This window comes from Herpailurus yagouaroundi, unplaced genomic scaffold, assembly GCF_014898765.1.
Source record: "Herpailurus yagouaroundi ecotype Mexico unplaced genomic scaffold, PumYag 159, whole genome shotgun sequence".
In the NCBI taxonomy this organism is placed as follows: domain Eukaryota; kingdom Metazoa; phylum Chordata; class Mammalia; order Carnivora; family Felidae; genus Herpailurus; species Herpailurus yagouaroundi.
Genome location: NW_024412400.1, coordinates 26,098,582 through 26,112,229, shown reverse-complemented (window position 1 = coordinate 26,112,229; position 13,648 = coordinate 26,098,582). Strand labels below are relative to the sequence as shown.

The window sequence follows — 13,648 nt, the reverse complement described above, 5'->3', positions numbered from 1 at the left end:
TCTGCTGCTTCATTATTGGTGTATAGAATAGAAATACAACCGATTTCTGTGCACTGATTTTATATCCTGCGACTTTGCTGAATTCACGGATCAGTTCTAGCAGTTTTTTGGTGGAATCTTTTGGGTTTCCCACATAGAGTATCATGTCATCTGCGAAGAGTGAAAGTTTGACTTTCTCCTTGTGGATCTGGATGCCTTTTATTTCTTTGTGTTGTCTGATTGCTGAGGCTAGGACTTCCAACAGTATGTTGAATAACAGTGGTGAGAGTGGACATCCTTGTCGTGTTCCTGACGTAAGGGGAAAAGGTCTCAGCTCTTTCCCATTGAGGATGATATTAGTTGCAGGTCTTTCATACATGGCTTTTATGATCTTGAGGTATAATCCTTCTATCCCTACTTTCTTGAGGGGTTTTATCAAGAAAGGATGCTGTATTTTGTCAAATGCTTTCTCTGCATCTATTGAGAGGATCATGCGGTTCTTGTCCTTTCTTTTATTAATGTGATGTATCACACTGATTGATTTGCAGTTATTGAACCAGCCCTGTATCCCAGGTATAAATCCCACTTGATCATGGCGAATAATTCTTTTAATGCACTGTTGGATCCAGTTGGCTAGTATTTTGTTGAGAATTTTTGCATCCATGTTCATCAGGGAAATTGGTCTGTAGTTCTCCTTTTTAGTGGGGTCTTTGTCTGGTTTTGGAATCAAGATAATGCTGGCCTCGTAGAATGAGTTTGGAAGTTTTCCTTCCATTTCTATTTTTTAGAACAGCTTCGAAAGAATAGGTGTTAACTCTTCTTTAAATGTTTGGTAGAGGGGCACCTGGGTGGCTTGGTTGGTTAAGCGTCCGACTTCGGCTCAGGTCATGATCTCATGGTCCGTGGGTTCGAGCCCTGCGTCAGGCTCTGTGCTGACAGCTCAGAGCCTGGAGCCTGTTTCAGATTCTGTGTCTCCCTCTCTCTCTGCTCCTCCCCTGTTCATGCTCTGTCTCTCTCTGTCTCAAAAATAAATAAATGTTAAAAAAAAAACATTAAAAAAAAAATAAATGTTTGGTAGAATTCCCCTGGAAAGCCATCTAGCCCTGGACTCTTGTTTTTTGGGAGATTTTTGACTACTGATTCAATTTCTTTAGTGGCTATGGGTCTGTTCAAATTCTCTATTTCTTCCTGTTTCAGTTTTGGTAGTTTATAGTTTTCTAGGAATTTTTCCATTTCTTCCAGATTGCCTAATTTATTGGCATATAATTACAATATTCTCTTATTATTGTTTGTATTTCTGCAGTGTTGGCTGTGATCTCTCCTCTTTCATTCTGGATTTTATTTATTTGGCTCTTCTCCTTTTTCTTTTTGATCAATCTGGCTAAAGGTTTATCAGTTTTGTTAATTCCTTCAAAGAACCAGCTCCTGGTTTCACTGATCTGTTCTACTGTTTGTTTTTTAAATTTCAATAGCATTGAGTCCATGGGGAGGGGACGGAAAAAAAAAAAAGAGGTTAGAGACTGAGAGAGCCAAAGCATAAGAAACTCTTAAAAACTGAGAACAAGCTGAGGGTTGATGGGGGAGGGAGGGTGAGTGATGGATATTGAGGAGGGCACCTTTTGGGATGAGCACTGGGTGTTGTATGGAAACCAATCTGACAATAAATTTCATATTAAAAATAAATTTCAATAGCATTGATTTCTGCTCTAATCTTTATTATTTCCCATCTTCTGGTGGTTTTGGGGATTTGCTGTTCTTTTTCCAACTCTTTAAGGTATAGTTTAGGTTGTGTATCTGAGACCTTTCTTCCTTCTTTAGGAAAGCCTGCATTGCTACATACTTCCCTCTTATGATGGCTTTTGCTGCATCCCAGAGGTTTTGGGCTGTCATGTTATCATTTTCATTGGCTTCCATGCACTTTTTAATTTCCTCTTTAATTTCTTGGTTAACTCATTCATTATTTAGTAGGATGTTCTTTAATCTCCAAGTATTTGTGGTCATTCCAAATTTTTTCTTGTGGTTGATTTTGGGTTTCATAGCATTGTGGTCTGAAAATATGCATGGTATGATCTGAGTCTTTCGTACCTGTCAAGGGCTGATTTGTGTCCCAGTATGTGATCTATTCTGGAGAATGTTCCATGTGTTTAATATTACCTTCTTAAACTTCTGATGGAATGAAGATAAACTTCAGCTCAAGCCAAGTTAAAATACAAATATATAAATATACACATGCACACACTAAAACCTTAACAGGGTAAGAATTTGGTTACTTACAATGTATACCAATATGAAAAAAAAGTAAAGGTATAGTCTATACTTGTATAGATTAAGGTATAATCTATTTAAGATAGCATTAAATGAGCAAAAATTACATTCTAAAAACCCTCAATATTAATTTTAGTGTGTGCATGAGATTATGAAAAGCACCAAATGCATAACCATGGTGAACTCTGTGCAGGGAGGAAGGAATGAGATCAGAAAAGCTATTCAGAGGACTACAAATGAATCTGTAATTTTTTTTTTTCCTAAAAAAAAAAAAAAAAAAAACAAAAAAACAAAGCAATGACTTATTACTTGATTACTTAATATTACATATTACTTAATAGATTACATTATATTTAATAAAGCTGAGTGGCAGTTATATAAGTGTTAATTAAATGACCTCTCATTTGTATTATTTAGAATATTTCATAATAAAGAAATCTCAAGAAATTAAAAGAAAAATGTATAGTTTATCAAATGTATGTTTTAAAAGTCTAAAAAGGAGAGACTTCTAGTGCCAGCCAAGACTGGGTAAGCCCACTATAGCCTAGCTCTCTAATCACAATGGAAAACTGGGAACAAAATATAAAAAGCAACTGCCTGAGGATTCTGAAAAGTAACCAATAGTAGACGGGTGGGGGAAAGGAGTCAAAGAAGTGACTCACACAAGGGGTGAGTTTCTAAGGTTTATTTCCCTCTCTTTTACTTTGTAGCTTTGACTCAGGGCGGTGCTGGTTATAGAACTGGAGGGTAACAAAAACTTGGGGAGAAACGTTGTTTTTTTGGACAGGTGATCAAAGGGACCCTGAAAGCCAGGGAGGAGCACGACGGGGAGAAGTTCAGGTTTTTTTCTTTCTCCTTTTTCACTCTCACAGCCATGCTCTGGGAGCGGCCCTCCTGCACAGCTGTATCATGGTAGATCCCCAGCAGCTAAAATTGAGAGACTTCATTTTTCAGGCAAGAAGAACCAGGAAAGGGGCCCCTTCGGACTGTAAAGAGTATGGGGACAATCCCCCTTACTTTTTATCTTTCTTTCTGTTACTTTGCCCCAAAGGCAGTTCTGTTTGTGCAGTACTATAAGGCACCAGCAAGGGACTCCTGGAAAGGGCAGGGGGTGTCCTACAGAGTGTCACTCTGGGGAAAAGAAACCCCTAGTTCTGGAGAGGAACTGGCACACGACTGGGGTTCACCCTTGGGCTTTGCATGTGTGGACAAACACAGCAAAGGCTTCGAAACTCAACTGACTCTGGAGCTACTGCCCCTCTAGTAAGACCTTGCAGTCTGAACCTAACCAGACTAACTGCTTGCTAAAACAAACAAAATCAACATTCAACAGAGGATGTAAATAGGGCCTAGAATCTTGCAACGTAATACTTAAAATCTGGGATACATCCCAAAAATACTCAATATATGAAAGAACCAGAAAAATTTGACCAATTCTCAAAAGAAATGAAAAGACACCCATTCTGTGATGACTCAGATAATGAGTAAACATGGACATTAAAACAGCTATTATAATATGCTCCATAAAGTGAACAAAAATACTCTTCAAATAAATGGGAAGATAGAAGCTCTCAAAAGAGAAATATAAAATATAAAAGAGACAAAAGCATTGAAAAGAACTGAATGGAGAACACAGCATAATGTATAGAGCTATCAAATCACTATGTTGTATACCTGAAACAAATGCAACATTGCATAGCAATTATATTTCAATTAAAAGGTAAATAAAATAAAAAATTTATTTAAAAATAAAAATAAAAAAACATTTCATATAAGAAATTTCTAATAAACTACTTTAAAGATGAAAAAAAGTTGAACAGATATTTAGGGACCAATGGGACAGTATCAGAATGTCTACAATTTGCATTATCCCAGGAAAGGAGAAAGAGATTGGTACAGAAAAAATATTTAAGAAATAGTGGTCAGAAACTTTACAAATTTGGTGGAAGACATTAATTTACAGATTGAAGATTACAGAACAAGGATAAACTGAAAGAAAACCATGCCTAGACATATAATCAAACTGCTGAAAACCAAAAATAAAGAAAAAATCCTGCAAGCAGGCACAGGAGAACATACTACATGTAGGGGAACAAGGATTCAAACGACTACAGATTTCTCATCTAGAACCAGGAGGGTCAGAAGGCAGTGGGCAACATCTTTAAAGTGCTGAAAAGTCTAAAAAGAAACAGGTGTGCTTAAAATTACATTTCAGAACTTCTCCTAGATTCATTAAAGTCACAAAATAATTTAAATTAGCTTAAAATCTGCCAGGCCATTGTACTTAAATTCTAGAATGCCACGCACCTGGATCTGGCAGCAGCCACACAGTTCGGATGGTTATCAGGGATAACACCCTTTCCCATGGGGGTGGGCAAAAACGGCAATTTACACCGCTCCACCAATTTCCTGATACCCTCCTCTGCATGGGCATAAGCAGCACCTACAAGAAATGCAAACATATTAGACAAGTCAGTTAAGCTCCAGGCACTGTGATTCTTAAAACAGTTCACATGAAATTGCTTTTAGAACTTCTCAAATTTTCTTCCTGGGAATCTATCTTAAAGCCTATATATGGAAGAAGCTTTAAGCACAAACATGTTTGTCACAACTATACTAAACAAACAAAAAAAATGGCAAAGATTTAAGTATCTACCAGTGAAGTATTAGTATATACATGAACAGACATTAAAATTATACTTAGGAAAAAAATTTAAGACTGAAGAAATGTTGTTATAATATTAAATGAAATACCCAATATAACTAAAACAGTCTATATGGTGTGATCACAATATACAAAATATACACACAAAAATGAATGTTTAAGATAGTTGTCTTTGGAAGAAGGGATTTCTTCTTTCTAATCTTCTGGATTTTCCAACATTTTTAATAATGATCACATATTATTTTTATAGTGGAAGAAACCATAATTCATGCATAGAACTGAAGAAATAGAATAGATATTCCCTTAAAAGCATAAGATCTCTGGGCATTCTAGAATAATTCTGTGATTTCAAAATTAATAAATAATGCTAAATGAAAAGAACTCATACTCCAATTTTGAATATTAGATATGTTAATAAGTAATGAAGACAATTTCTAAACAGAATCAACATTCTTTTGACAGCTGGGCAAAGTTTAGAGTTCCAATCAATGCTACCTTTCCCGATGATAAGAAGGGGCTTCTTGGCATTTCTAATAACAGTTGCTGCCATACATATAGCGGAGGTCTCTGCCATACTAACAGGAGGTGGCATGCAACACTCCGTGTACCTGGAAGTGAAGAGCTCTGTTCATTAAAAGAGGCAAGTTTTAAACTTTTAACTGTAAAAATAACAAATACATAAAAAGGTAGAAAAAAAGCAGTACAATAAACTCCATATATCCACCTGATATATTCAACAACTTAGTATCATTTTACCACATTTGCTTCACACATACGCACACAAATATGTACATAAATTTGTTTCCTGAACTATTTTTTTTTTAATTTTTTTAATGTTTTATTTATTTTTGAGAGAGAGACAGACAGAGTGCGAGTAGGGGAAGGGCAGAGAGAGAGGGAGACACAGAATCTGAAGCAGGCTCCAGGCTCCGAGCTGACAGCATAGAGCCCGACACGGGGCTCGAACTCATGAACCGTGAGATCATGACCTCAGCCGAAGTTGATGCTCAACCGACTGAGCCACCCAGGTGCCCCATTCCTGAACCATTTTAAAGAGAATTATAGGCAATTAAAAGCTTTTCCATGCAGCTCTAAAATATAAAGACTTTCTCCTATATAACCATAATGTCCCTATCACGCCTAGTAAATTAAGTTATTGCCTAATACCATCTAAAACCAATCAAGTGAGTAATTCATTGACAGGAAATTTGAATCAATGGTTTTACATTGTAGTAATAGTTCTTGTTGTAATAATAGTAAAAACATACGAAAAGCCAGTGTTTACTACTATGTGTCATTTAGTCTCATTTAATTTTCAAAACAATGAGGTTAGGCATTTTATTTCCATATCACCACTGGGGGAAAAACTCAAAGTAATTTGCCCAGCGTCCCCAGATGGTATGTGGCAGAGACTGGATTGAACTAGGTCATTCTGTCTCCAAAGCCCATGCTTTTAACTACCTCACTATATTTCCATTCACTGGGAGAGTCAATATTTTAGTATACAACATGCATTAGAAAAGAAATATTAAGTATAGTTAACATAGAAATTTAAATTATAGTTAAGTATTTCTAGACACCAAATCCTCAGTGTTTTCATTTATTTGAATAAACATTGCACACTGTACAAAATTTGAACATATAATACAAAAAAGACATTCAACCTTTACAAAAATTTTAAAGAAGGCTTACAGAGTTAACTTACCAGAGACTCATCTCTGCCTTCCCTCCGCTCAATACTGCATTTATCATGTTCAGGTATTATGCAGAGTAGATGACTCTCACCAAGAGAAGCAACTCCTTGGTATACTGAATACACAGAAATGCACACCGTCTCTCTGTAGTCACTGGAGAACCACTGGGTCCACAACAGCAAGAATATACTAAATGGTACCCAGAGTGATGCATTAACCTAAGTATCCATCCTTATCTGAGGTGACTTTGATCCCAGTGAAAAATGTTTCTTATATTCTTTATTCACCCAGTGTTTATTTAAGAAAGAAGGGAACATGCAAATCATAGTAACACCTGAGGTGGAATATTTTTAAATCACAGAGACAGACAGAAAGACTAAAATTTTTTATGCTGAGTCCTAAAGAATTTTTCAACAGTCGCCTGATCTCTTGGTTTACACTATGAAGACTCTATATAACCCCTACTACATTGATGGTGATGTATTATTTATAGCTATTAGAAGAATAATTTAAAATGAGTGCTCAGAAAGCTCCAGGCCTTTGGCCAGGACTTAGTTTAATTATTAAATTGTCAAAAGTTAAGACAAATGAAGATTAACTTATAAACTGCTAAGTAATCTGTGAAAAAGTTAAACATTATAATAACACAATTAAGAAAGAACGCCAGTGTAACTATTCCTTACCTTACAGAATTCACATTCACCTGCAAGTTCACAAAATCTGCAGGTATGTCAATATAACAAGCACCTGGACGACCATAAATGCTGCTTCTCACTGCCTAAATTTATTACAAATAGAAGAAAATATTTTAAAACTCTCATTACATAATTGAAATACATAATTCACTCAAAGATAATTAAAATTGTGAAAGGAATACGATTTTAATTTTTCTGGACATCCTTAGCTGGAGAAATAAGCAATTTTAACTAAAACTGAAATGCCCTCTATTGAAATATATATTTTAAAAGTATTTTTTTAAAGGGGAGAGATATGAAAGAAAATGCTCGCCAAAGGTTTTAAAATTCATGTTGTAGCACGCATTGGTCTTAGAAATTACCCACCAAGCTCTGCCTGCCAAGTCTTTACTCTGTAACATGTACTTTTCCCTGCTTCCTAATCCTAAAGACTTGGCCAACTGTGATGTTGTAATATGTACCACATGGTTTTGAAACAGCTCAAACATAACTCCACATACCAATGTTGGCCAACTAAAATTACTTTATAATACGCTGTTTAATCAACTAAGACACAGTTTTATATGCATTAGTATAATTTTCAAACATAATCTTTTGGAAAAGCATGACAGAAAGGGAACTCAGGGTCTCCTTTTATCTTTCTTTTTACTTTTCTGTAATTAAAAAATAGTAATTTAAAAAACTTAAGGAGAGGGGCGCCTGGGTGGCGCAGTCGGTTAAGCGTCCGACTTCAGCCAGGTCACGATCTCGCGCTCCGTGAGTTCGAGCCCCACGTCCGGCTCTGGGCTGATGGCTCGGAGCCTGGAGCCTGTTTCCGATTTTGTGTCTCCCTCTCTCTCTGCCCCTCCCCCGTTCATGCTCTGTTTCACTCTGTCCCAAAAATAAATAAACGTTGAAAAAAAAAAAATTAAAAAAAAAAAAACTTAAGGAGAAACTTTTTTCAAAAATTATTTATTTGATCTCTGTGTCTATAATTAAATGACAGCAAAATTAAAATGTACATAGCTCTTTATATTATTTTTGGCTGCCTGAATATATACTAAATTGTTGCTCATTCTATTGAGAATAAAAATAACACAGGTATGAGCAACTGAGAAAAACCAGTTGAGTTGGAGGACCTGTAATTAAATACTTTACCTTCTCGATAATAGAGGGAATAGTCTCTATGCTGCTTGGCCGGGCAGAGAACTTGCTATATAATCTACAAGCTTCAACCTATATGCAGAAAGAAAATCCCTTAAAATTCAGCTTATAGATCATATTACTCTTCTGAAGGAAGACAAAACGTTAACTCATTACTTCCTATTATGTTTAGAGAAAAGATGGAGAAAATACATTACTTGGGCTGTTTCTGTAAAGCCTATGCAAAGCACAATCAAATTTAAGTCTCAGTATGATTCAGACAGTAAATAAAAAACAAGACATCATTTTCACTTCTCAGACTAGCAAAAAAGAAAGAGTTTGATAATATTCAGCGTCTACTTCCACACAGGAAAACAGGCACTCTCCTAAGCTGCTGGTGAAAGTCTAAATAGAAGGGAAGTTGATCATGTCCACTAAAAATTAAAATGAGCATATCTTGGACCCAAAAATTACACAGCCAGGAATACAAAACTTCATCTGTTTCATGTTGTTACAATGATAATCTAACCTTACGTTTCTGCCAATTTTCCTGTTACATATTTTACTGCTATGCTGTTTGGGAGGTGTCAGTTCAGTATTGTTAATTTTTCACTGTTTAAGGTTCCCTGAGGCATTATATAGAAATGGTGTCTCTTGATACTTTTTGGTATGAAATCTATGGAACAGTTGGTAGTCTTAGTGCCACAAGCACAAAGGAATTAAGATTTTCAGTCTCTTCCTGGTCATGGCAGTATTTCCACAAAAACAGTATTTAGATTTTAAATCAAATGTAGTGATCTTTCTCTTCAAATTTCTCATTTCATCTAATAAACTTATTTCATCTTCCTTTTGAGGAAAAAAATATCTGCAATGGACATTACCTCTGCTTTCTTTTCATCTATAAAGTTTCTATAGCAATCTTAAATTTCTTTTTAAATAACTTATCTGGTCTACTTATTTCTCAAATATATCAGCATCTTTTATTTTAATTTTTTAAAATGTTTTTTTTTTTTTTTTTTTTTTTGAGACACAGAAAGACAGAGCATGAGCAGGGGAGGGGCAGAGAGAGAGGGAGACACAGAATCTGAAACAGGCTCCAGGCTCTGAGCTGGCAGCACAGAGCCTGACGCAGGTTTGAACTCATGGACTGTGAGATCATGACCTGAGCCGAAGTCAGACGCTCAACCAACTGAGCCACCCAGGTGCCCCTATCAGCATCTTTTAAATAGCCATTGTTGGGACGCCTGGGTGGCGCAGTCGGTTAAGCGTCCGACTTCAGCCAGGTCACGATCTCGCGGTCCGGGAGTTCGAGCCCTGCGTCAGGCTCTGGGCTGATGGCTCAGAGCCTGGAGCCTGTTTCCGATTCTGTGTCTCCCTCTCTCTCTGCCCCTCCCCCATTCATGCTCTGTCTCTCTCTGTCCCAAAAATAAACGTTGAAAAAAAAATTTTTTTTAAATAGCCATTGTTATTCTTTGCCATTGACAAAGTAAAACTTCAATTCCCTTTCAAGAGGACAGAAATGTAACTTTTGCATCAAACTATGCCAAGATCTAAAATTTTACAATTATTTAAACCATATATAAAATTCTATGTTTATATTCTGAGGTTCTCACAATGACTTATGATTAACCAGTAGACTCTGCCTAACGGTTTTAACTTTGCTCATAACTTTGTACTATGAATGGGTAAATATATGCTTAAGAGTTAATCATTCACTCTCACCTATTTGTTTCTACAATGTTTCTTAAACCTGTAGCATTTTGTTTTATGCATCTATTTATGAATACCTCTGTTGCACCTGTATTAAATATGTAGAAAAGCAAAAAAAAAAAAAAAAAATCCCACTATACCATCTTGTTGACAAATTCTTTTAAGTTTTTAGAAATTTTTAAATATTTTCTTTCCTCAGCTTTCTAAGATAAAAATGAACTTGTCCAGAGTCTACTGACAGTCATTTTATTTTTTACTGATAGTCATTTTAAGTAGGATTTTTCCTCTCAATTTTTTACTTCCTTAAAGTTTGAGAGGCATTGTCCTACACCATTTTTATTCCTGCATCTTTAAGACTTATTTTCAGAGTGTAAAAGCCTGTTAAAAAGATGTATTTCTTAGGGTGCTTGGGTGGCTCAGTTGGTTAAGTGTCTGTGCAGACAGCTCAGAGCTTGGAGACTGCTTTGGATTCTGTGTCTCCCCCTCTCTCTGCCCCCACTCCCTGTCTCAAAAATAAACATTAAGGAAAAAAAAAAAAAAAAAAAGATGTATTTCTTGGAAGACTGCTCCTAAGCAGGCAGAGCCTGAGCTTTTTTAATATCCACACTGAGATTATCTTGTAGTTAAGGAAAAACCACCTTTAAATTATCTCAAATATGTCTATTTTATTGTCATTGTTTATTTTACAGATAGGTTTTTATTTTTTCTGTTAAATCTTTTTTTTTCTTCTCATTAAATCTTAATAGCATTGATTTATGCTACTAAACTCTGTAATAACAATTTTAGAGTTGGATACCTGAGGAAACTCCTGGAAGGCTCCCATAGTTTCCTGACTTCTTTCAGAAGAACCACCAATCACAATCAAGGGCCTGAAAAATTCGTTGTTTTAAAAGAAAATTACAAGTAAGATAGACATGTAAAATACTGAGGAAAGTGCCCAATAAGTAAACAGCAATGTATGTTGACAGAGAAAATTTCAACAAACTAAATATTTAGTAGGCAACCGGATATGAGAGAACCCTTCTTTAATTCCTTAATTTCAGAAAAATCTGAAATTTATAGTAAATGCTCTTCCTCCATGCCTCCCTCTTCCCAAGTCCTTCTGGATATGATGCTAAATCTCTACCTGTGATAATGTAAAATAACTTTTTATGCCCTTCCCATTATTAGTCTTGGGATTAAGAGGAGGAAACAATTGTTTTTCACACCTTCCGAAGTGAGTCTATTTGGAAATGATGGAGTGAAAGAAACTCCACACCAATAATCCAATCTTATCCTTCAAGGAGAAGAAAAGTTAGGGCAAACTTAAACGTTACGAAAAACAAAGTCAGGCCCTAAAGAAGGTAAAGAAAGAGAAAGACTAGGAAGGGAGAAAGAAGGCATATGTCAAGAAAGTGAACAATGCCCTCTTACTAGGACATTAGTCTAAATAACACTAAAATATTTAATCTTCTTTCATATTCCTAGTATTAAAGAAGATTAAATATTTTATGAATTGACTAGAACATAACCCCCTCTAACATGATCTTATTGGCTAAAGCATGGATCTTTGATCTTCTTTAGTAACAGATTCATTCAAAACCATTTCCTCTAAGAACTGCAAGTTACAAATACTGTATATTTTCAATCTTTGGAGTTTTGTTGGGATTCCCTTTATGGCCTCCACATGGTTAGTTTTTACTTTTAAACTACTATAAGAAGAAAGGAAAGAAGGCATCTGGCAAGAAAGCGGACAATGTCCTACCTACTAGGACATTGGTGTAAATAATATCTAAATATTTACTCTTCCTTCATACTAGGATGATACTTCTTTGTATGAAGGAAGATTAAATGTTTTATGAATTGACTAGAACATAACTCCTTTTAACATGACCTTACTGGTTAACCCCAAAGATGGGGTTAAGTGCAAGGTCAAAGAGTAAGTACTAAAGAGCTTATAAAGCAAACTCAAAAAATCTAAGAATTTCAATTGTCTTGCTAGTTATGCAAAACAAGATAAAGAACTGGATACATTCTTACATTCTGAGCTGAGGTGTTTTAAAAATAATTCTGCACTTAAAGAGAACTGCACACACATTCACATATATAGAGAGGCACATACACATACATATACACACACACTCCAAAATGTGTTGTTTTTTTTTTAAGGTTTATACACAGTATAGTTTTAATGAGTTAAGCGTAAGCCTGTTCCCACAAGCTTCTACACGTAAGTTTATAAACTTCTATCTTAATGAAAGATGAATATGAATGACATGTTATACACTGTCTAGTTTCTATGAGTTAAACACAGAGCTCTCACCATATGCTTCTACACATACGTTTAGAAACACTTATCTTGGGACACCTGGGTGGCTTAGTTGGTTAAGCGTCTGACTTCAGCTCGGGTCACGATCTCACAGTCTGTGAGTTCGAGCCCCATGTTGGGCTCTGTGCTGACAGCTCAGAGCCTGGAGCCTGCTTCAGATTCTGTCTCCCTCTCTCTCTGCCCCTCCCCTGCTCATGCTCTGTCTCTGTCTCAAAAATAAATAAAAACATTAAAAAAATTTTTTTAAAGAAACACTTATATCTTTTTTATTTTTTAGTAGGCTCCATGCCCAATGTAGGGCTTGAACTTACGACCCTGAGATTAAGAGTCCCAAGCTTTACAAACTAAACCAGCCAGGCACCCCAAGAAATGCTTATATCTTAATGAAGGAAGATGTTACTTGAAAGAAGGTTTATACAGGGAGACTTAATGAATTAAGCATACGTGTATTCCCATATGCTTCTACACATAAGTTTTCCAAAAACTCAAAAATGTGTTTACCTCTAAGTAAGTAAGATTACTGATATTTTTTTGTTGTTCTTCCTAATACTATTCTTAATTTAATTTTTTACCAAGCCATTCCCTCAAGCACCTGATTCCAGGTCTTCTCACGCTAGATCACTGGTTGTTCCAGTAGGTAAAATCACACACTGACATTTAAGAAAATGTTTTCAGTAACAGCAATTTAATTACCAACAGTTCATGTTTGCATTTGCCATACCACCCAAAGCATGGATGAGACCTGGGCCAGAAACAACAAGGCATACTCCAGGCCTAGAAGCAAAACAGAATTTATTTTATTAAAAGCAGGTCAAGTGGAACAGGTGATTATATCACTTTAGGGGGAAACATGGCAACTTTCTTGGACTTCAAAGGAAGGACATACAGGTCTTTACTACAATTGGTAAAGCAATTATTAGAATATTTTGTGAATTATAAAAGAAACAAAAGAAAGATTGTATCAGTCTTCCTGCAAGAAAGAAGAGACCCATCATCTTCATACTATATTTCACTAACTTCTTCATATTTTGAACCTCTTCATATTTTAAAGAGGTTATATTTGGGCCCCATTGATTTAACTGTATACAAAAGAAAATTTTTGATGTGGAGTACATTTTTATGTGGAAAAATATCTTTAAAAAATTTTAATAGATAAATATGTCAATTGATATCTGACAGAAAGTAATTCTGAAATGGAATGACCTGCCTC

The 13,648-nt window shown here is 35.6% G+C and overlaps 1 protein-coding gene across 6 annotated transcripts in view; it reads right to left on the bottom strand.

Annotated features, from left to right (window-relative positions):
- Positions 1 to 13,648, bottom strand: part of HACL1 (2-hydroxyacyl-CoA lyase 1) — a 92,163-nt gene that overhangs the window by 70,632 nt on the left and 7,883 nt on the right. For all 6 annotated transcript variants that reach the window (XR_005792045.1, XR_005792041.1, XR_005792042.1 and 3 more), the window contains 6 exons: positions 13,132 to 13,212; positions 10,927 to 10,999; positions 8,436 to 8,513; positions 7,287 to 7,381; positions 5,405 to 5,517; positions 4,552 to 4,687 (listed from right to left, as the gene is read on the bottom strand). Coding sequence is in view for 1 of the 6 variants with exons in the window: in XM_040480140.1 (XP_040336074.1) it covers positions 4,552 to 4,687; positions 5,405 to 5,517; positions 7,287 to 7,381; positions 8,436 to 8,513; positions 10,927 to 10,999; positions 13,132 to 13,212 (576 nt within the window). In the remaining 5 variants the exon portion in view is untranslated. The remainder of the gene's footprint in view (positions 1 to 4,551; positions 4,688 to 5,404; positions 5,518 to 7,286; positions 7,382 to 8,435; positions 8,514 to 10,926; positions 11,000 to 13,131; positions 13,213 to 13,648) is intronic.